Source organism: Peromyscus californicus, unplaced genomic scaffold, assembly GCF_007827085.1.
Source record: "Peromyscus californicus insignis strain IS unplaced genomic scaffold, ASM782708v3 Scaffold_15__1_contigs__length_86483966, whole genome shotgun sequence".
Lineage (NCBI taxonomy): Eukaryota > Metazoa > Chordata > Mammalia > Rodentia > Cricetidae > Peromyscus > Peromyscus californicus.
In genome coordinates, this window is record NW_026294447.1 from 64,125,831 (window position 1) to 64,150,217 (window position 24,387).

Consider the following 24,387-nt stretch of genomic DNA (forward strand, 5'->3'; position numbering starts at 1 on the left):
GAAGACAACACAGGAAGACTCAACACAGGGAATTCAAATCTGTGCTTGCTCTTGGTTAAATGACATCACGGGGAAGGGCTTTCCTTAACATGTGGAAACAATGTTGATGAATCAGAGTTGATTATGAATGTGTACAAACCAACTAGAAAACTTATATAAATGAATTGGAGTCAGAGCATAATTAAGATAAAGTCATCAAGAATTGACCATGACTAAGAAACATCCATGTTATGACAACCATGAGACTCACTAAGAATCTTGAAGAAAGAACGGTGATAAGTTGTGCTGATCTATGGGACCAGTTATAATAAAACATTTATTCCTTGACTATCGACAGGGCCTAGTCCAGTACCATGGGGCTACACAGCTCTTGGTCCACAGTTCCCGCATTTCCACTAGTTTGGCTGGCAGTCCAAGGTGGGAACAGTGGATGGATTGGCGGGGGAAGCTGGGAGGCGGGATGAGGGAGGAGAGGGGGAATCTATGGGTTTGTATGTAAAATGAGTAGAAAACTTCTCAATAATTAAAAATAAATAAATAAATAAAAATTTAAAAAAAAAACTTTAATCCTATGGTACCAGCTTAGGCTAGCACTACATTCTCACCAAAGGAAAAGGAAGTCCCAGAAAAAAAGGTCTCCTACTAAATCCCTTGCATCTTCTCAGCATATGTTCCTTCAGGATGCTAATGTATAAATAAATGACTCTTACCCACAAAAGGCCTTAAAGAAGTTTCTTAGGAAGGACAATTATTAACTGTGTTTCCAGTTATTAGAAAAGTGTAAAGAATCCTGCCCATGAACACCCTCTCCCCATTCTCCATAGAGAAAGATCTCAAAAATTATGTTACAGAAATTTGGGTTGAGAGTCATTTCCCTACAGGAATAATAGACATTTTCACAAATATTTATGAAATAATACCCTTAGCCTGACAAGCCCTATACAAACAATTTTCACCACCCCTCAGTTTAGTCTGTGGCTGTAGTAATGGATGGACAAATGTGTGTCCACTGCTGCTCATGACCAAAGTCAGGAACCAGTACAAACATTATTTATTATCAATTTATCGGACCAGGGAACTTCCAAACAGTGACCCAACTGCTTCCCTGCCCTCAAGTGGACAACAGCCAAAGCACCAAGCTGATATAAGGGCTTTGAATGAAGTTCCTGATATTAACACTCCCACAGGCATATTTTCCACAATAGACAAAAATCTACAGAGCCCTTTATGACTTTGTCCATCATCTGCAACAAGCTACAGAGCAGCAGACAGATAATAAAGAAGCTGTTTCCACCTTGTATTTTTCAACTACATATTAAAATACAAACTTTAACTGCAGAAATCTTTATTCTGAAGTTACTAATACTGCTGCTACTATTGCAGATTTGATAAAAGCACACCAAAATGTTGGCACAGAGGAGCATAAGTCTCAGATTCTGGCTGTATCTTTGTGGCCTCCTATGTGTTTCAAATGTGGAGGGAACAGGCCATTTTCAAAAATAATACAAACTAAAACTTGCTAATTATCATCAATATAGTAAACCTCCCTCTAAAATACCTGCACAATGTAAAATGCATTTTTACTGGTCCAGTCTATGTTGATAGTGGTGACAAAGAGAATTCAATTTCAGAAAACAGAAGAATGAGCACCAGGGCTGCTGATGACAGGATCAGGTCTCTACATTCCCAGCTTGGAATCCCACTGCCCTTTTCCCGGTGGTATCTGAGCAGGAGCCCAGCTTGTTGCCAAAGTAGCAGACTCCATACCCTGGGGACCCCACAACATGACAGTCAGCTCCATCCCTAATCCTAAAACAATAAGAGATTCGATTACTACTGTCAAAAGCAATTCATGATCAGATGTCTCAATAATAAAAGATATAAAATTGAATTTCATAGCAGAGATTAAAGCATCTACCCCAAAATCTATGGGGATCCCTTCCAACAAACTGCCTTTGCTTGATTTAGTCAAACAAAATTGGACTATAAAAGGGGCTTTGTTTGTGCACATTAAATCTGTTAATTTCTCTTTTACTGACCTAACTCATTTTATAGCTTATTCCCAGCCACTCCAGCAACAGTTCCAGTCCCTTAGATTTAAGAGATATTTGTATCATAATGTGTTGCCACAGCTTGTCCTATTTTGCTTTATTAAAAAAGAATCATGTCAGCCGGGCGGTGGTGGCGCACGCCTTTAATCCCAGCACTCGGGAGGCAGAGCCAGGCGGATCTCTGTGAGTTCGAGGCCAGCCTGGGCTACCAAGTGAGTTCCAGGACAGGCGCAAAGCTACACAGAGAAACCCTGTCTCGAAAAAAAAAAAAAAAAAAAAAAAAAGAATCATGTCAGTGAAAGTGGTCACTGGTAAACAGCTGGTCAAAGTATGGTGTACTGCTGTGGGATATCTTTCTGTATGCTGTGAATGTGTGTGGCTCCCATTGGATAATAAATAAAGCTGCTTTGTTCCATAGCAGAGCAGGATAAAGTTAGGCGGTTCATTCAAACTGAAGATGAGACAAAGAAGGGTAGAGTCCAGGGAGACATCAGCTGGCTGTCCAAGGAGCAACATGTAATGGGTGGGACACAGGTAAAGCCACCCTAAACATGTGGCGATACATAGATTAATAGAAATAGATTGATTTAAATTATAAGAACTACATGAGGAGAAGCTTGAGCCATAGGCCATACAGTTTGTAATCAATATTAAGCCGCTAAGTGATTATTTTATAAGCAGCTGTGGGACCGCGAATGGGAAAGATTCCTCTGGACCACAGGGCCAGGCAGGACCAAGAAACTTCCGCCTACAGTATACTCTAACGGCCTCCTGAATCAGCATCATTTTATTCCCAACAGTCCTTTTGAAAAGTTGACAAAGACCCTATAAGAGTATGATATAACAGACACAGGAACACTAAGAATGATTATTTCTGAGCAAGTCCCCAGGCTAAACATCTCTGTCATCTCAGTCCCAGGGCAGCTTCCTGCTCCTCCAGGGTTTCTGACACACTCAGGATGTGGTTTTCAACACTGTGACTTGCACAGTAATAGATCGCAGAGTCCTCAGAGGTCAGGCTGCTGAGCTCCATGTAGGCTGTGTTGGAGGATGTGTCTGCAGTCAGTTTGGCCTTGCCCTGGAACTTATGATTGTAGTCAGTATCATCAGTTTCAGGATCAATCCCTCCAATCCACTCCAGGCCCTGACCAGGCCTCTGCTTCACCCAGTTCATATAGGTGTCAACGATGTTGAAGCCAGAAACCTTGCAGGACAACTTCACTGAAGACCCAAGTTTCCTCAGCTCAGGACCAGACTGCTGCAGCTGGACCTGGGAATGGACACCTGTGGAAAGAAAGGCAGAGTTGATGTCATTGTCACCTCAGGCCCTGTTCCTTCTTCAGGATTGGAACTGGAAAAGCCCCTTACCTGTAGTTACTGACAGGAGGAAGAGGATGCTCCAGCTCCATCCCATGCTGAGGACCTATGTGCTCAGGAACTCTGGAGAGGACACTGATCATATGTTGTTCTAGGGTGTGGACATCTCTGTATTTACTACCACAGACTCATGTAATTTGCATATTCATGAGCAGGGTACTTCTTAGATAAGGACCTAGTCCAGCTGGAGAAGGAGGTAGAGAACACTTGGATCAGGCAGCAGGATGGATGATGAGGACCAAGTCATAATCCTCTCTGAGGAAATGTATAATATTTTCCTACCCTGAGCCCTGTGAAGATGCTGAGGAAATAGCATCAGGACCTAAGTTCTCAATATGTTTCAGGCCTGAGGCAGATGCTCCACTTTGTGACAAGGTTATGAGATTAATTTGCAGATGTTGGTTGTGATAATAATGGTAGAGATAAGAAATTTAAAAGCTCCTAAGTTTGAAATTTACAACCTCATTTCAGATATATGCAATTAATATTTGCCTTTCCAACAGATTATATACCAAAGAACTCTCCCAAATGACACAAAGTAAATACACTTCAGAAATATTTGCACAACAATGAATATTGCAAAAACATCAAAATAACTACATTATGGAATTAACTATGTGTCTGTCAATATATTTCACCAAGAAGACATGTTCATATAAACAACAAACAAGTTTTTCATCTACAATCAATATGGAACTTCGTAAGTTATAGGATCCAACTAGAGATAAACTTATTTAGACCATTTCAGAAACACAGACATTAAATGAGACTCTCATTAGTAGTTCTTAGATACTTCATACTTACGGACAACTAGGAATACAAATACATGATGAAGTATAAGTGAAATTGTCTAGTAGAATAAAAGTAAAGTAGGAGGGGAAGGAAAATGAAGGGTAGAGAGTATGGTGGAAATACACGCAATGTACTAAATACATGTGTATGAAAATTCTAAACACATGTAAAATTGTTATTTTTACATTTCATAATTTATATTCTTTGAAATTTTAATCCATGTATAAAATATAATATGATCGTATCTACAGCTACTGTGCCCCGCTGGTTTCTCTTGGGACTTTCCAATAAGACTCTCTCCCAACTTCCTGACCTCTTTTATTTTATTAACTTATAATGCAATGAGTTCAATCAGTGATATCTATATACACATAAGTGGGTTCATTCTCTGGTACATAGGAAACCTCCATGTAGCTAGAGTTTTCCTGCCTGGCCCACAGTCAGGGCAAATCTCTCTCACCTGCCAGTCCCACAGCCGTCAGACCCGACCAAGTAAACACAGAGACTTGTATTGGTTTCAAACTGTATGGCCATGGCAGGCTTCTTGCTAACTGTTCTTTCAGCTTAAATTAATCCATTTTTATAAATCTATACCTTGCCACATGGCTCGTGGCTTACCGGCATCTTCACATGCTGTTTCTCATCGTGGCGGCTGGCAGTGTCTCTCTGACTCAGCCTTCCACTTCCCAGCTTTATTCTCCTTGTCCCGCCTACACTTCCTGCCTAGCCAATGGCCAATCAGTGTTTTAATTATTGACTAATCAGCAACACATTTGACATACAGAACATCCCACAGCACTTCCCCCTTTTTTTTTAAAAAAAGGAAGGTTTTAACTTTAACAAAGTAAAATTACATATAATTTGGGAATTTGGGCGTAGCTTCTCTTACTACTTCCTGCTGGAGGGGGGCACTGTATCTTATGGGGATACAAAGAAAATTTTAGGATCATGGAAAAGTCCATGAGGGTGTATCGTCTGAGCCAGTTGCCTTCAAACCATTCTGGATGTTGGATCATCTGGGCCATGGTGTCATAGGAGACCTTTCAGGGGGTCTTGGCTGGTCAAACCTGATGTATCTTAATCTGGAACAAATCCATAGCCTCTGGCTTTCTGTGGGAACAAAAGCAGAGTCTCCTTTCCAAAGTAACATATCCTTATATTCAAATTTTGAAGTCAAGGTACCTTTAAAGTATACATTTTGACATAACTCAACAGCTTTTACAATCAAATGTTTTTCTGCAGTTAAAAGTCCCAAAGACAACACAATCCAGATTCTCTGTGTAATATCCATTTTTACGTGGCTTAATTTTTATACTACCTTTACTGTCTCTTTAAAGACTTTATTTTTTAAAACTATGTATTTGTTTCTATAACTCTATATATCATCTTTTTTGTCTCTTTCAAGCCTACGTATCTTTTACACATATTGTAAACTATTACATCTGAATCTGTCTTATTGTGAATCTATTGCCTTAAACTGCAGCAGCTGTAGCTGCTGGCTCCACCCACCTCAGCTTCCCAACATGGCATTTTCCACCAGCTCTGGGAGCTATCGTGGGTCTCTATGCTTTTATCCAAGCAGTGTGTAGCCCAGAAACCTCTTTTTTTTGTTTTGTACCTGCAAAGGCTAAATCCACCATGCAGCTTAATGTGCCACTTGCAGAGGCCTCATTCCCGCCAAACTGCAGGTCGAGCACGCACAACAGAAACCCACAAGTAGCTCAAACCGGCAGCTGCCGCTCATTTGAGAGAGACAATTAGGAAGCTGTTTTTAGCTCTGTTTTAGAATCTTTTTTTTCTCAGTTTTTAGGTGGAAACTCTTGCCCCACGTTGGACGCCATTTGTAGCTAGAGTTTTCCTGCCTGGCCCACAGTCAGGGCAAATCTCTCTCACCTGCCAGTCCCACAGCCGTCAGACCCGACCAAGTAAACACAGAGACTTGTATTGGTTTCAAACTGTATGGCCATGGCAGGCTTCTTGCTAACTGTTCTTTCAGCTTAAATTAATCCATTTTTATAAATCTATACCTTGCCACATGGCTCGTGGCTTACCGGCATCTTCACATGCTGTTTCTCATCGTGGCAGCTGGCAGTGTCTCTCTGACTCAGCCTTCCACTTCCCAGCTTTATTCTCCTTGTCCCGCCTACACTTCCTGCCTAGCCAATGGCCAATCAGTGTTTTAATTATTGACTAATCAGCAACACATTTGACATACAGAACATCCCACAGCACCTCCAGAAACCTTCCAAAGAAAATAGATTATATTTTCCTCATCAGTCATCAAATGCCAATGGATCCTCAGCTTGGCATGGGTCCTCGGGAGTTTCTCTCCATCCATGTAATAGTTTTAAAAATTGTTATACTATCTTTAGTGGTGAGAACAGGGCACACATGCACCGAGGTGTTTGTGCGATCCTCAGAGGACAGCTTATGGAATTTAATTCTTATATCCTACCATGTGGGTCAAAGCAATCAAATTGATATTGCTAATCTTGCCAGTAGACACCTTTACCTGCTCAGCTAGTTCACAGGCTCTCACAAACCAAAATGAACTCAATGGTATTTTTATAGATATTTTCTCTCATATCACAATGTGCACTTTTTGTATCACTTGGCTTTTACCTGTATATCACAGAGTTTTGTTTTTAGGATTTTGTGTATGTTTGTGTCTGAGTATTTATTGTTGTAGTATTGTTTGGTTTCAATCTCTTTTTTAAAAGCTTTTTTGTCTGTTTTTTTTTCCTACAGAGAGAAAGACAGACTGTGCAGTTGGGTTGGAGAGGATACAGGAAAGATTTGGAAGGAGTAGAATGAGAATTAATTGTATGAGATTTTTGAAAAAATTGTAAAAAGTAAATGAAAACTGAATAAAATAAACAAGAAAATACAAACCTGTGAAGAATTTAACAAATAATCTTTACTGTGTTTGAGCATGGAGACATCACATGGCAATCACGGTAGGTGTAGGTCAGCTAGTAAGAAAGGAAACCACAGAGGATACAGAGTCCCTTCATACCACTTTCATCTCTCTACTGGGTATTCTTGGCTCCATTGTGCCCCCTGCTGGTCATGAGCTCCCCTGCAGGTTGGTTTGTCATGGCTTGCACTGAAGTTGCACTGTCTCCCTGGAGCAGTAACACAACCCTTCAACATCAGTGCTCACAAAGTGCAACTACAGGGAGAAATGGCTCTTGTTTATCTGGAGTTGCTGACTGGATGTTTCAGAGACTGATGTTAAGATGTTTCTATACTATCATCAATGCCCCTCTCGATGTCAGGCTCCTCCCTGGGGACGGTTGGATCCAGCTCTAGCAGTTCCCACTTGTAGTAAGGTGACAACAGGAGAGAACAAAGTCTTGACTACCTTCTTCAGACTTTACCTGGGACAGAGCACCTGATGTCAGAGAACCATAATGAGTCTGAAGCTCAGATACAGCCTCCCATGTATCCACATATGAATTCCCGAGACATGCAGATAAAGGGGTCGACAGAAAGAGGACGAACCACTGTGGTACTCACAGAAAAGTTAACAATTTCAAGAAATATACTTGCATAATAAGGAAGTAGAAATGAATCAAATATGCACTGTGACTCAATCTGTTTTCCACACTACCTTCACTTACATTTAAAGGAATAGGGGAAAGAGGAGATCTGCTTGACAAGGATCCTCTTGGGTGGAGGATATGTGTACTTACACAGCTCTATCTCTCCACATCTATCATTCCAAGTACAGAGTCCTCTTATTCTTAAACAGAGCATGTGTTAGTTAAGCTTTTCAGAAGCTGACCATTTTCATAGAAGAATGGTGGATTTGGGATATGCTCCCAGGAATGGGACAATCCAATAGCACTATGTAGGGATATGTGTGCATGTGTGTTTAAATATCTGAAGTATTGCTACAATATTAAAACAAAAATATACTACATAAATTCAGGCTATTCATGTATATTTGCTCTAATACCAGGTCATGAATCAGATGCACTTAATGTTGCAGGATAAAAGAAGCTGGGACCAGTCTGGTGCATGTCTTCTCTTCTGTCACTGGTCAAAATTGATATGATGTCTTGTGGACTGTTGGTTCACAGGGCAACACCCACTTCTCATTATAGAGGAACACTTATTCCTATAATTCAGGGTGCTGGATGGTTCTGTATTGGCATTACAGAATCTCTGTTGGGTTGAGTAAGGTCTATAAACCTGCATTTCAGTACATGAGATTCTGATGTCTATCATAGGTTGCAATGGACAGTAGTGCATGCTTACTTAAATAGCATAGAGCTATCCACCTCTTACAATGTCATCCAATCACAAAATTCTTGGCTCTGTGAGAATATAGATAGATACTATGGGCTTATTCTCCTGAATTAATAATTATCATATATGCAGTTCTGGTGCATTAATGTGAAAGTGAGCAGGAGTTTTCCTTGAGTACATCACACATTGATTTCTATCTTTTTTTCCCATTCTCTCTTTGGTCTGTGGATTATTTTCCCTTCTCCTCTGGCTTGGCCCTGTTTTCATAATCATAAATTCCAGGAATTCCTTCTGTAACTGTGCTGTTTTGCTTTTCTAAACACCACTTAAGGACCTGAGCACCACTTGCACAATTTCTGAGGTCCTCCACGGGGAGGATTGTGTCTGGAAACAGACTCACATCTCCTCACTCTGATTCTACCACAAATTGATGAATTATGGTTTTCTCAGTGGTCAGATATCTAAGATACAGGAAGATCCAGTTTAGAGATGTTTCTGGACATCTCTGGAGGGTCCACTCTGTAACTTACCTCTGCAGGAAATTATAGGCAAATTCTGAAGATGATTCCTCTGGGAAAATGTCATGAAGCAGCAACACTAACTACTAAACAGTCTTGGGCAAAGCACTGAGGATGACTGTAACACTCATGTATCCCAAATATTGGAGGAAAATGTCTTGTCTCACTGCGTTCAGTGTTCTCTAACAGGCTGTGATTACAGGGCAGGGTATTGAGACTGGGGAAGACTATGAATGTGGAATCAGTAATCATAGCTTAGTTTCAAAACCTATTCCTAAATGCCTAGAAATATGAACTCATTTGATGAATAAATTTTGTTAATAAAAACTCAACAGCAACATTGGTCATCTAAGAATTTGACATTGATGTGAAATGTGATCAAATATTTCTACCCCAACGTATTGACTCAGTTATGGTCACCACATGCTCACATTTATATCTTCAAAAGAATATATGGATCAAGTTCCCTAATTTAAAAATCCTACTCTCTGAATCTTGCATGCAGTGTGGCTAGTAAAATTCTTCATGTAATAGAATTAATCCTTAATCTTTTGTTCCTTTCCTCAGTACTTAATCACAAGTTTTGAGAAAGTCTTCAGGTTACTCTTTCCTGTCCTTTCAACTCCAAATAGCTTCCTGCTCCTTCAGGGATTCTGACACACATCAGATGTGTGCTTTGACAGTGATCTTTGCACAGTAATAGATAGCTGAGCTCCATGTACACTGTGTTGGATCTTGGGTCTGCATCTAGTGTGGCTCTGTCCTGAAACTTCTTCCCTTAGTTTCTTTGGCCAATGATTGGGAGTATCCATTCAATCGTTTCAAGCTCAGGTCTAGGTTCTGCCTCACCCAATTCATATAGGACATAGGGAAGCTATCTGAGTCAAAGTCCTTACAGGAAAACTTTATTGAATCTCCAGAAATCCTCAGTCCATCTCCAGACTGCTGCAGCTGAACCTAGAAATGGACATCACATGTAGAAAGGATGTCATGATCACTTCAGTCTCTGGCTCCCCATTAGGCCTTCTCCTAGGAATGTACTTACTTATAGCTGCTGCCACCAGGTAGAGGATGATCTACTTCAGTCCACAGTGAGAGCTTGTGTGTTCAGGGACTTTGGACACATGAGGAATAATGTGGTACACTTGCTTGCGTGGATGTCCCTGTATTTACAGTCACAATCTGTATTATGTATGTAAACATGAGGAATGGTGTTTTTCAGATCAAGACCTTATCCGTTTTGAGACAGAACAGATAGACTTTTCTATGTTAGTCAATGGGAGGATGAGGTTCAAGTACTATACCTATCTAGAGAAATGTATTCCCTGCCTAATCTTGGCACCTGTGCAGACAGAGCTCTTTCATCCCAGTGAGAATCTAGTCACCACATTCTTGTTTATTAAAGTGGAACACACTTTAAGGATTCAAGGATCATCTAAACCTCCTTAGGGTCAACCATATTTGTGATGCTCAAAAGTTGCATTGACCATCTTGCCCCCATTAGACACTGGCATTGGGGCTTTGGAGGCAGCTGTTATTTTTCACACTAGTGATCAACAGGAATACGCACACCTTTTATATCAGCTGGAAACTCCTGAGACACTTTTCCCCAAAATATTGTTCAGGGTCCTAAAGATCAAATATCCTTCACCTTTACTGATAAGCCTTTCATGAACTAATATCATATCCAACAGCAGCAGGAATCCATTCTGGACCTTGGTGGGCTCACTATGGATTTTATTAAACAAATAACCTCTCCAGTGTTGTAGCATGGAGATCTCACATGTTAACTACAACTTGGTCTTTGAATGTAATGAGACTGGCAATGAAGTCACAGAGGCTGTTAAATCTCCAAAGTGCACATCATTACTTGTTTCTGCTCTCCTTTACTTCTTTGAGACTTGGTGGATCCACAGTGCCCCCTGCTAGTTCTGAGAATGAGCTTGTAAAAGCTCTCACATACAGGCCCCGCACTATGACTCTTATTTCTCTTCTTTAATGTGCCTGGTGATGCTGAGTAGATATTTCATGGATAGGTGATGAGCGGTGCCTCAAAGTTTGTCTCCATGAGCCATAGTCCTTTCTCTAGGGGCTGTTAGATCTTGCTTTAGCAGTGACCACTGGTGATGAAGAGAGTTATCTGAGATGACACAAGTGATGGACAGGATTCACAATTGCTCTACAATGCAATTTCCCCCCTCCTGCAGATGCACTTGGGGTAGAAACCTCACAAAGTCTGGAAGGAGAACAAGTGTGTTAGTTAGAGATCAGTTCTCATCTACAGAAAGTATTTCACATTTGAGAAGTGAACAGAATTTGGGGAAATTTGTACTATGATCCAATCTGTTTGCTAATTCAGCATTTATACCATGGATGGCCTTTTAAGTCATGTGTAAAGACTTAAAAGGGATTGTTTGTCCTTTTGCCATGCATCTTTCTGGATGGAAATACTACCTGTGTTCCCAGGCAACATCTTTCTCTCTTTGGGTCTAGCTTCCCCAAGCTCAGCATCCTCCTGTTCATGGAAAGTCAAGGCTAATGATTTTCAAAGACTTGGATGTACTTTCTATAGGCTTAGTGAATCACAGCTGTGGTGCTGAATAATTGACTACCAGCTCCAAGGAGTTAGTGAAACCAATACCACTATACATATATATTTACATATATATGTATATGTGTGTGTATGTCTAATGTGTTTGTTCATATGCATGCGCACATGTGCTGTGTGATAATGCTCTTGTACACTGTAAAGATTTGTCACTCAAATTGGTTTAATAAAATGCTGATTGGCCAGTAGCCAGACAGGAAGTACAGGCAAGGCTAGCAGATAAGGAGAATGCTGGAAAGAGGAAGGGCAGAGTCAGGAGTCACCAGCCTGACTCAGAGGAAGCAAGATGAGAATGCCAAACTGAGAAAAGGCACCAAGTCACATGGCTGAACAAAGATAAAAATTATGGATTAAGTATAAGGACTAGTTAGTAATAAGCTTGAGCTAATGGCTGAGCAGTTATAATTAATATAAGCTTCTGTGTGGTAATTTGGGAAGTGACTGCTGGGTATTTGTAAGTTGTTGGTGTAACAGAAACTTCTGCCTACAGTTGGTGCTCACTGTGGGGCATTGATCCACATAGACCTGATAAAGCTTGAAAAGGATTCTTAGTTCACAGAAATGGAGCCACAGTGGGCTTCTTGGTCTCGCAGTTTCATGCCAGCAGCAGCACAGACATGTGTCTCCCAACAGCTGCCTGTGAGATGGAACTTGTTGCCAGCTGCCATGAGCTAAGTGGTGTGACAGATTTCTGCACTCTCCTATAGGCTGCAGTACAAAGAGGATTCTCCTAGCCACTGCCTACAGGCTTGAGAACATAGTCACAGGCTTAAAAACATGGGCATGCTATTTATTACTGCTTCCCAGAGCTGGGAAGGTAAGCATGACTTGTTGGTACCTCTGCCATGTTGAGAAGCTGAGTTGGGTGGCACCAGCAGCCAGGGGCTGCCGCTTTGGTCCTAGCCTTGCTGCAGTTTAAAGTAATAGTCAGAAAATGATTACAGGTACAAAATAAAATAGATTCAGATGGAAAAAATCTCTAAATGGTTTACGGTACATAAAAATATACATAGGCTTGATAGAGGAAAAGAAGGATAGGTAGATATATAAAGAAATAAATAGTTTTAAAAAATAAAGTCTTTAAAGAGACAGTAAAAGTAATATAAAAGTTAAGCCATATAAAGATGGAAAATACACAGAGAGTCTGGATACTGTATGTTATTGGGTTATCTTTGAATTGTTTGACAGCTGAGGAAGGAGAAACAGCTGCTAAAAGATATCTGATTATAAATGTTGCTGAATTAAACTAACCTATATATTTTGAAAGTGCCTTGACTTCAAAATTTAAGTCAAAAGATATGTCATTTTGGAGAAAGGGTTATGCTTTTATTTCCACAAGAAATGAGAAATTGTGGATTCATTCTGTGTTAAGAAAAAAACAGATTTGATTGAGGAAGAGCCCCTGAAAAATCTCCAATGGGAACAGATGGCCCAGATGATCCAATGTTCCAGAGTGCCTCTGTTGCAGTGTCCTCTCAGGTCTGCATCCGGAAAGGCTTCAAGTCTGCTGGCTGAGATTATCCAGGCTCACAGACTACTCCAGTCAGGACTTGACCATAATCCTAAATTTTCTCAGGGTCCCCATAAGATTAAAGCACCCCCAATCATCAGGAAGTAGCCTAAAAAACTATGCCCACATTCCCAAAACAATTGATTAGAGATGTTTGACTTTGTTTAGGTGGTTGGTTACAAATTGTTATTGGTTACAGTCAATCTCTTTCTAAAAGAAGAAAAGGGGATATAATATAGAAATTATGATATAGAAATGATAGGATAAAAAGGTAGATTATTAAATCTACTTTAATCCAAAAAACAACTGTTAATCTTACATATTTTATATCAGTATGGATTTTAGCTTATTGACACAATTTTAATTTTGTTACACTGTATTATATTTCTGCTCTTGTCTATGATATTATGTTTATACAACTCATTTAAAATGTAATATGTAATTTAATGTGGATTAATAGTCATCTATAATTCCAAACTTATAGCCATGTTAGGTATGTTTTCAAGGTATACAGAGATATATTTCAGATAGATAGGCAGTCTTCAAACACTTCAAAGATCTACAGAATATGGCATTTAAGACGATTTAATAACATAAGATTATTTGTTATGACAATGAGACATGTCTGCTCCTGGCAGCACCAATCTACTTCAGAAAAGATAATAGGCACAAAGAAACTCCTTATAGTGTTTACTTTCTTTATGGCAAGAGTAAGCCACTAGGCAAGAAAGTGCCCCTGCCTCGACTGCTGACAGTATGCCATCCAAATGGACAAGCAGGACACAAAAGAAAGAAATGCCAAACTTTGCCAGAACAAGGTAGGAAGGCCCTTCAGAATCTCCTGGTTCATAGAAAAGTCTGTCAGATGTGCTAGCCCTAAAAGCTGAAGATGGAAACCCCAACATTGCAGAGGAGCTTTGGGTGAATGTCCAGGCAGTCTGATGTCCCTGTCATTAGGTAACATAATATCCTTCAGGAGTCTGATAGAGATGAAGACTAGAATATTATAATTTTCTTTAGTTATAATAAAAGATAAATTGGATACAAGAACTTTAGACACACCAAGATAAAATAGATAATTAAATATATTCTCAAATTTTGTCAAATGAAAATTGATTGGATATTGTTAGTGTAATACTTACTTAATACTACTAAGGTTAAAACCTTCTTTGAATAAGGGGATATAAATTGGAAAGGAAGAAGTCAAACTTTCATTATTTCCAGATTATATGAGACCCAAAAAATTCTACCAAGGAACTCCTACAGCTGATAAATACCTTCAGTAATGTCACAGGATACAAGATTAACTCAAAAAATCAGTAGCCTTCCTATATACAAATAATAAATGGGCTGATAAAGAAATTAGAGAAATATCACCCTTTTACAATAGCCACAAATAACATAAAATATCTTGGGGTAACTCTAACCAAACAAGTGAAAGATCTGTATGACAAGAACTTCAAGTCTTTGAAGAAAGAAATTGGAGAAGATATCATAAAATGGAAAGATCTCCCATGCTCTTGGATAGGTAGGATCAACATAGTAAAAATGGCAATCTTACCAAAAGCAATCTACAGATTCAATCAATACCCATCAAAATTCCAACGCAACTCTTCACAAACCTGGAAAGAACTATACTCAACTTCATATGGAAAAACAAAAATCCCAGGATAGCCGAAACAGTCCTATACAATAAAGGAACTTTTGGAGGCATCACCATCCCTGACTTCAAGCTCTACTGTAAATCTATAATAATAAAAGCATCTTGGTACTGGCATAAACACAGACACATTGATTAACAGAATCAAATCAAAGACACTGACATTAATCCAAACACCTATGAACACCTGATTTTTGACAAAGAAGCCAAAATTATACAATGGAAAAAAGAAAGCATCTTCAACAAATGGTGTTGGCATAACTGGATAAATACATGAAGAAGAATGCAAATAGATCCATATCTATTGCTAGCACAAAACTCAAGTCCACATGGATCAAAGACCTCAACATAAACCCAGTTACACTGAACTGCATAGAAGAGACAATGGGAAGTAGCTTTGAATGTATTGGTACAGGAAACCACTTCCTAAATATAACACCAGTAGCACAGACACTGAGAGCAAAAATTAATAAATGGGACCTCCTGAAACTGAGAAGCTTCTGTAAGGTGAAGGACACTGTCACAAGACAAAAAGACAGCCTTCAGAATGGGAAAAGATCTTCACCAAACCTACATCTGACAGAGGGTTGAATCTCCAAAATATATAAAGAACTCAGGAAACAGGACATCAAAATATCAAATAATCCAATTAAAAATGGGCTACAAAGCTACACAGAGACTTCTCAACAGAAGAATCTCAAATGGCTGAAAGACATTTAAGGAAATGTTCGACATCCTTAGTTATCAGGGAATTGCAAATCAAAATGACTTTGAGATACCATCTTATACCTATCAGAATGGCTAAGATCAAAAACGCTGATGATAGCTTATGTTGGAGAGGATGTAGAGAATGGGAGAATACTCCTACACTGTTGGTGGGAATGTAGCCTTGTACAGCCACTCTGGAAATCAGTATAGTAGTATCTCAGAAAACTTGGACTCAATCTACTTCATACCCAGCAATACCACTCTTGGGCATATACCCAAAAGATGCTCAACCACACCACAAGGACATTTGCTCAACTATGTTCATAGCAGCATTATTTGTCATATCCAGAACCTGGAAACAACCTACATGTCCTTTGACTGGATAAGGAATGGAAAAAGAAAATGTGGTACATTTACACAATGGTGTATTATGCAGTGGTAAAAAAAAATGTCATCATGAAATTGGTAGGCAAATGGATGTAACTAGAAAAAAATCATCCTGAGTGAGGTAACCCAGACCCAGAAAGACAAACATGTTATATACTCACTAGTAAGGGAATGTTAGACCAAAAGCACAGGATAACCAGGCTACAATCTACAACCTCAGAGAGGCTAGATAAAGAGGAGGACCCTAAGAGTGGCACACATGGAACACCCAGGAAGTGGAAAGGGTTAAGATTTCCTGTGTCATCTGGGAGGGGGTAATAAGGGGGGTGTCTGGGAGGTGGGAACATGAGGGCTCAAGATGGCCAAGTTTGGGGAGAGATGGGGAGGGAGAATGATGAAAGAGATATCTTGACAGAGTGTACCAATAAGGGGATGGGGAGAAATCTGCAGCTAGGGAAAACCCCAGGAACTCACAAGATTGTCCCCAGCAAAGTCTTATAGCAGTGGTGAAGAGGTGCTTGAACTAGCCTTCCCTTGTACTCATATTGTTTTCTACCCTAATTGTCATCATAGAACCTTTATCCATTGACTGATGGAAGCAGATGCAGAGGCCCACAGGAAGCACTTGGCCAAGATCCTGGAGTTCATTTGAAGAAAAGAGGAAGGATTATAGGGGAAAGGGAGGTCAGGATCATGATGGGAAAATCCACAGAGATAGCTGACCCAGGCTAGTGAGAGCTCAAGGACACTGGACTGACTACTGGGGAGCCTGCATGGGGTTGCACTAGGCCCTCTGAATGTGGGTGAAAGCTGTGTGGCTTGATGTACTTGTGGGTCCCTAGCAATGGGACCAGGACTTATCCCTGGTACATGAACAGACTTTTTAGAGCCCATTACCTGTGGTATGGTGCCTAACTCAGCCTTGATGCAGGTAAGAGGGGCTAGGTCCATCCCCAACATGGCATGACAGCCTGTGTTGACGACCCAAGGAAGGCCTTACCCCCTATGAGGAGGGGATAGGGTTGGAATGGGAGAGGTGGGTGCAGTGGGAGAAGGGGAGGGAGGGGGAACAGGGGTTTGTATCTAAAAGGAAAGAAAAAAATTAAATTAAAAAAAGCCTAAAACTTTCCTTTTTAATTAAACCAAAAAGGGAAAATGCTGTGGGATAATCCCCTTGTGCACTGTAAAAATTTGTCACTCAATTGTTTTAATAAAACACTGATTGGCCAGTAGCCAGGCAAGAAGTATAGGCGAGGTGAGCAGACAAAGAGAATGCTGGGAAGAGGAAGGGCAGAGTCAGGTATCATCAACCAGAAGCAGAGGAAGCAGGATGAGAATATGGAACTGAGAAAAGGTACCAAGCAACATGGCTAAACATAGATAAGAATTATGGGTTAATTTAAGTGTAAGAGCTAGTTAGTAGTAAGCCTGAGCTAATGGCCTAGCAGTTATAATTAATATAAGCTTCTGTGTGGTAATTTGGGATGTGGCTGCTGGGTACTTGAGAGTTGTTGGCAGAACAGAAACTTCTGCCTATAGACATGTGACTTTTAGGCACAAATGTTAACCCTAGAATATGCTGCATATCTGGGTGTAGATGTATTTGTTGTCATGTAAGCTGCATGATCATGCATCAAATGCATTTCACTCCCATACAACTTGGTAATATATTAAAAAGTTTCATAACTCATTCATCATTGGTATACTATAAATTTATTTAAAAGGCTTACTACACTACAAGAAGAACCTAAATGCTTATTAGCAATCATGTTACATATGAAAGTTTTGCACAAATAATGACATCACTGTTTCCCCTTCTATAAACTATATTCCCTCAGATAACTGACCTGATATCTCACATACTGAGGAAGAACGACCAATCACAGTATTCCACAAATTACAGTATAGAAATGAAAGGAATTTGAAATTGGAAAGCAACGTTTCTATCTCAACATTTTAGAACTTCTCTATAAGCAATGAAAATGATTTTGAGACAATTGCAAAGTAGACAAATAATTTTGGGAGTATAGGCTTTGTAATTCATTAAGAGAAGACCTTAACAAAAAGAAGTTTGTCTGGAGGCTGAAACAATACTTGCAAATTGGACATCAAAGTGATGCTCAGGCAATACATTGAGGCTATCATGAGAGGATGAAAAGTGCTTCAGAAGTTGGGCAAGGATCTTGACTTTAGAAATGCAAAGCCATGGTTTGTATATGGTTTGACTGTAACTCCAAGTCTCTGTGAAGGAATGCTATATGGGGATTTTCATGGTGTTAGCAGTGGGAGTTACTGTAACACTCAGAAGATAGTGGTGAGTTAAAGGAACATAGTGTGCTCAGAAAGAACTGGTGCATTTCTTGTGGGATCCTGGTTAGGTCTCAAGACTGGAGGAAGGGCTTGGATTGCCTCTATCTTGGTAAACTTGATTGTCATTTTCTCTCTGGAAAAATGTGGAAATTTTTTTTACATATCAATAAAAGATCCCCCTCTTTCCTCCTCCCACCCTTCAGACTCCCCTCACCCAACCCATTCCCTCCTATAAGAAGGCAAGGCCTCCCATGGGGAGGTACATTCAATAGAAGAAAGTCCAAGCCCCTCCCCATGCCTCAAGGCTGTTTGAGATGTCACATCATAGGTAGTGAGCTACAAAAAACCCACTCATGCACCAGGGATGGATTCTGATCTTACTGCTAGGGGGCCCCTCAAGTAAATCAAGCTACATAACTGTCTTGCTACACAGAGGGCCTAGTTCAGTCCCATGCAGGCTCCACAGGTGTTGATCCAAACTTCGTAAGTTCCCACTAGTTTGGATTGGTCATCTCTGTAGGATTCCCCATTATGATTTTGCTGTTCTTGCTCATAACATCCCTTTTCTCTCTTTTCAATGGAACTCTTGGACCTCTTGGTGTTAAATTGTGGAAAATTTTTAAAGTACTCAATGGAATTACCTTCTAAACTTTCCATTTGCCCTATCATTTTTTAAACGTTTTTATTTATTATTTGATTTTGATTACTTATTTAGAGTTTTTGGGACAGGGTTTTTCTGTGTTGCCCTGATTGTTCTGGAATTCACTCTGTATATCAGTCTGGCTGTGAATTCAGAGATCTTTGTTGTCTGCTTCCAGAGTAGTGGGATTGAAGGCTTGTACCACCACCACCTGGCTTAATTCCCCTATTATTAATGTTTCTGCTTACTTCTGACACTGAAAATAAAGATGGAATGGTTGCACACAGGTTCTGCTCAGCGAGTTTTTAATACTAATTTTTACTTATCCAAACAAAATTAATTTCATATAGTCATAGAGGTCTAGTTCACACCCTTCTCTAATTAATATTGCCACTGATTCTGTATTTACAACTGTTACCATCCCTATGATACAAATCCCAAATTGATAACATTATCCAAAACACCGGGGTTTTTTTTCAGGCCCATCAAATAATGTTTCATGTCTTCACAATTCTTCATCCTCCACATGTGTGCTTATTCAGGATTTCCTGGGACATTTGAAGGTATTTTAGTCTTCCATGTGTCTTTACTTACACCTGTCTAAAGGCCACTGACTGGCACGCTCTAACTCACAATTCTGCTCCATTTCTGCACCAAAATTTCAACTAACCAATAATCAGCAAAAATCCATAGTTCTACAATATCCCAATTGTCTACTTTGGGTAATAAACCATTTCCCTGAGGGATTCTCCCCACAGACAGACGAAATGATAGTTGACAAATGGATGCTACTATAATCCCAGAACTTGGCAAGCAAAACTATGTCCATGTCTTTGCAGATACTTTATCAATCACGACATGGGCAACAGCTCAACCTGAAGAGTCTGCTATTCATGTCATATCACACTTACAGGCTTGCTTTCCTTTATTGGCATTCCTGATATAATCAAATATACTAATGGCCTTGCATACATTTCTCAAAAAATCCAAATTTGTTACAACATTTTCATGTTACAAATTAAACTGAGATACCATAAACCTCTACAGGACAAGCCTCTGTAGAAGACAAATACTGCACTATTAAATATTGAATTATTACAAGATAAAATCCTTTGTCCAGTAGAGATCCTTTATTCTAATAACTCAAGGGACTTAATGTTATTGATGCCTCCTGTTTGGTAGTCCACCCTATGCTGAGCTGATTCTGTTGGTTTTATTAAATATTACATAATTGGCTGTGGAATATAGGATGAATGTTTACAATATATACACACATGCACACGTGTGTGCTGTTTGACTACCGTTTGCACAGTGGTGAAACGTCAGACATTTATGAAGTAGCTGTGATCATGACAGCTCTGTTATCATCTCTGAAAACAAGGTCATCATTGAAGGGAATTTCCAAACCCCTTTCCCGCTATTGTCATTATACTTCTCTGTCTTCTAATAATGGTAAAAAAAAAAGTCTTTTTTTTCTTGTCAAATATTTGTATCATGGACTTTCTCACCTGAAGAATAATGATCCAATTTACTTCTACTCATGGTAAATCACTCACTTGAGTATTTTTTAGACAGTGTAAAATGACTTATACAGTAATTTACAGAAGAGGGAAAACATTGATATAAATGAGTAAATATTGATGCATCTCAGGACCTTTGTGACTCTTAGAAGCTGAGACAGTTTTGAACTTAGTGCTGAAACAGGTCTGTGTTTCCAAGAATGTATACTGAGTGACAACTCTCCTTAGAGAAAATGAAATTAGATCAACTGTAGAAGAGTCTGAATCTTAGAGATCTTGCTCTGGAAATGACACCAGAACTGCAGCAGAGATATAGGCCATGAATGCTGTCTTGATGATGACATGTAGATCAATGAGTAATAAGCTGATAGAAACTAAAATACCATCTATGCTATAAATAACAAAGACATGTCCGACTGTGTCTATGCTTAAGTCTAGAGGGCAGAACTTTTCTATGATGATTGCACATGTTCTGAGAAAGCAACTGACCTCTGAAATATTTAGAAAGTTCCATAGATTCCTACCTGGTTATTATCAGTGCAGGAAGACAGAAATGGTAAGAAATGGCATCAGTAGTTCAGTAGGCAACTGACCAGAAATTGTTGGGAATTCTCCAGCCAGGTTATTCATGTATATATCAGAAACATAAATAAATGTTTATTTCTTTCCACAATGTCCTCCTGGATTGAATAACAATCAATACACAATGTTGGAGGGGAGATTCTAGTGTGTGTCATTTAAATTTTCTTTAATGAAAAATTTGTCTTTAAACGATACATTCTGATCATTCTTTTTATATTTCCCAACTGCTCCTAAATGCTACTCACCTCTCTACTAACCAAATACAACATGAAACATTCTCATTCTCTCTCTCTCTCTCTCTCTCTCTCTCTCTCTCTCTCTCTCTCTCTCTCTCTCTCTCTCTCTCTCTCATGCACACACATACACTCACTCACAAAAACACAAAATCAGGAAGCAAAATATATAAACATAAGACTAACAAAACAAAAAATGCCTAAATAAATATCATTTCTTCAGTTTTGTATTGGTCTTAGGTATAAGACCTACTGTGAAGTGTGTTTAATACAGCCAGTGATTTTCCACTGAAGTGTCCTAATTTTTCCTTTGCATGTAGGTATCAATTGCAGATAGTTCCTTGGTTACGGTTGAGACTCCAAGAACATTTCCCCCTCTCAGCACTAGAATCCCATGTGACTTCCACCTGTGCAAGCTCCGTGTTTACTTCCACAGTCTAGTGAGTTCGTATGTGCGTCGGTCCTGTTGTGTCTGGAAGAGACTGGTTCCTTGTACTCATGCAATGCCTCTGGCTCTTACAATCATTCTATCCCTTCTTTGCATCAGTCCCTGAGTCCTGAGGGGAAAGTTTGCCTAAGACAACCTATTTATGACTGAGTGAGCCAACATCTCTCACAATCTATAGATTGTCCATTTGAGATTCTCTGTGTTACTTACCATATTCTGCAAGAAGAAGCTTCTCTAAAGATAGTTGTGTGAGGCACAGATTAATGTGCATGTATGGGCATATCATTAGTAATTATCTTATTGTTATATTCCTTTAGCACACTGGTCTTCAACCTTCCTAGTGCTGTAACCCTTTAATACAGTTCTTCATGTTGTGGTGACCCCCAACCATAGAATTATTTTGTTTGCTTTTTCATGAGTATAATTTTTCCACTCTGAGTCATAATGTAATTATTTGACATCCAGGATATCTATATGTGACCCCTGTGAAAGGGTCCTTAGACCTCTACGAAAGGATTGTTCTATCACAAAAGGGGTTGTGTCCCACAGGTTGAAAACCACTGCTTTAGCAGAACATTAAGTTTTGCCATAAGTCCATGATCCTGTCCTGTCTAAGGTTCTAGAACATTCTAGTAGTTTCAGGCATCAGTTACTCATAGAGTGGGCTTTATATCTAATCAAAGAAGGGTTGATTACCCTCACAGTGTCTGTGCCCCTATGGCACCCGCATATCTCACATGCAGATTAACATTGGAGGTGACAGTTTGTTGTTAGGATGATTATTAACTTTCTCCTCTGAGAGCATGCCAAACACCCTCTACTACCATGAACCATTCAGTCAGTAGGAGTGGGGCCTCTTGTTAGGCGCCAACTCGAATTCTCCATGTCCAGTGAGATATGTAAATGTTGTCTTCAGCAATAGGGTGTTACCGTCAGTTTGTGGAGAGCAACCAATAGCCTAAGCAAAAGCCTGGAATATTTTGGGGTTTCCTTGGAGTCACTTTGGCCAATGATTCAGTTTATAAAGACTTATCCAGAAATACCAGTCTTCCCCATATCCAGAAGTTTACTGAAGGAGAATGTTACAATAATTTGGAATCTGCTATTCTGGGGGGATTTAAGGCCAAAACTGAATGGAGCCACAGCTCAAAACCACCAGGGTTAGGGACCAGACACTTTTTTAAAAAAAAAAAAAAGAACATCCTCATTTCTGAACACTTTTTAAAGGGGCCTTGTTTGTATAACAGGAAGCCAGAGATCAGAAACTCAAAGTGAAGAGGAAACCCCAGAGGCTAGCAGGAAAACTTTGCCTGCTCCCAACCCCTGAATTGTAGAAGGAAGAAATGGAGCTGAGAACCACCCTGAACTATTGTACAGCTGTCGACCGAGGCTGCATCAATGTGCTCTCCGAGCACAGTAGTATGTGGCAGTATCTGTAGTGTCCACACTGGTGATCTTGAGGAATACCTGGTTGTTGGAGGTGTCCTTGGAGATTGTGAGCCGGCTCTTCAGGGATGGGTTGTAGAACTTATCATCATCCCACCAAATGTTGGCCAGCCACTCCAGACCCTTCCCTGAGGGCTGACGGATCCAGTTCACACCTATACCAGAAGTGCTCAGTGAAAACCCAGAGAAAGAGCAGGTCAGACTGAGAGTCTGGGAGGACTGCAACAGCCCAGGGCCAGACTCCCTCAGGGTAACCTGAGACAGGACATCTGCGGGAGGAAGAAAACAGAGGGTAAGATTGGAACAGGGTGAGCATATGGAAGTTCATCCCTTAGGGATCCTGGGCACTCACATGCAGGGACAATCAGCAGCAGGAATGAGGAAGCAAGCCTGGCCATGGCTGCACACCAGTGAGTACCCAGGCCCAGCTTTGGCTTTTCAACCTGGGGTTGGGTGGAGCCAGAAGAGATTTGCATTTCCTCTCCAGGTGCTGGCTTTGATGTTAGACATAAGTTTTAGGTCTCAGGAGTCAGTCTGTAATGAGGCACACAGGATTCCTCAGGGGAGTTCATCTCTGCTCCCCATAAAAAGTAGCTTACCTGGTAAGACTCAGGTCCTCAGTACACAACACGTCTGATGAGGATTGTGTGAATGCAGCAAGGAAGAGCATGTGCCATTGGCAGGCTGGCAGTTATGCCGACTGTAAGGGCATGAAAGAGAGTGATAGTTCATTGGCTTTACTAACCTGTCTATTTCCTCCCTCACATATTTGAGATTTCAATTCACTCAACATTAGTAGCTTCATCTTTATACTGCCCTCTATTTCTGACTACTTTAAAAACAGCAGCAGAAAACATAAAGTAGGCAAAGACATGGTTAGTTAGCTCAGTCCTGTCAGATGCTGAGCATCCTGGAGGAGGGGACATAAGGATGGATGATGCTAGAAGTCACAACACATAGGCATTAGGCATTTTCTTCTCTGGTTCAGCGATGTTAAAGCACATGTATTCTTCTTTTTTCTTGTCACTACTGATGCTTTAAAACCTAGGAAGAAAATGACTTGCCTAACTTTAGACATGTTTCACAGTGACATTGTGATATGAACATGAATAAAAACATGGAAAGAAGCTTGAGCTAACTTCCAATTTCTATAAAGACAGCTACATCAAAAATGATGAACTCATTTTTTATGACTAAAACATCTTCTTATTTAAATGTTTAAAAGATAAAGCTATCAAGATGTGTCTGAGCCATAAATATGCACTTACCACAAAGTTGTAGCAGCACTATAAAAAGAAAACAAACACACAGTGCTGAGTGCAGGCTGAGGCCCTGAACCCTTG

General features: G+C 40.0%; 1 protein-coding gene across 1 annotated transcript; it reads right to left on the minus strand.

The window, feature by feature from the left end:
• Positions 1–2,955: 2,955 nt before the first annotated feature.
• LOC128110413 (uncharacterized) lies at positions 2,956–23,442 on the minus strand. The gene is made up of 3 exons (XM_052738147.1): positions 23,397–23,442; positions 23,014–23,313; positions 2,956–3,335 (listed from the first exon to the last, which is right to left on the minus strand). The coding sequence occupies exons 1-3, from the start codon at positions 23,440–23,442 to the stop codon at positions 2,956–2,958; spliced, it is 726 nt and encodes a 241-aa protein (XP_052594107.1).
• Positions 23,443–24,387: the final 945 nt, after the last annotated feature.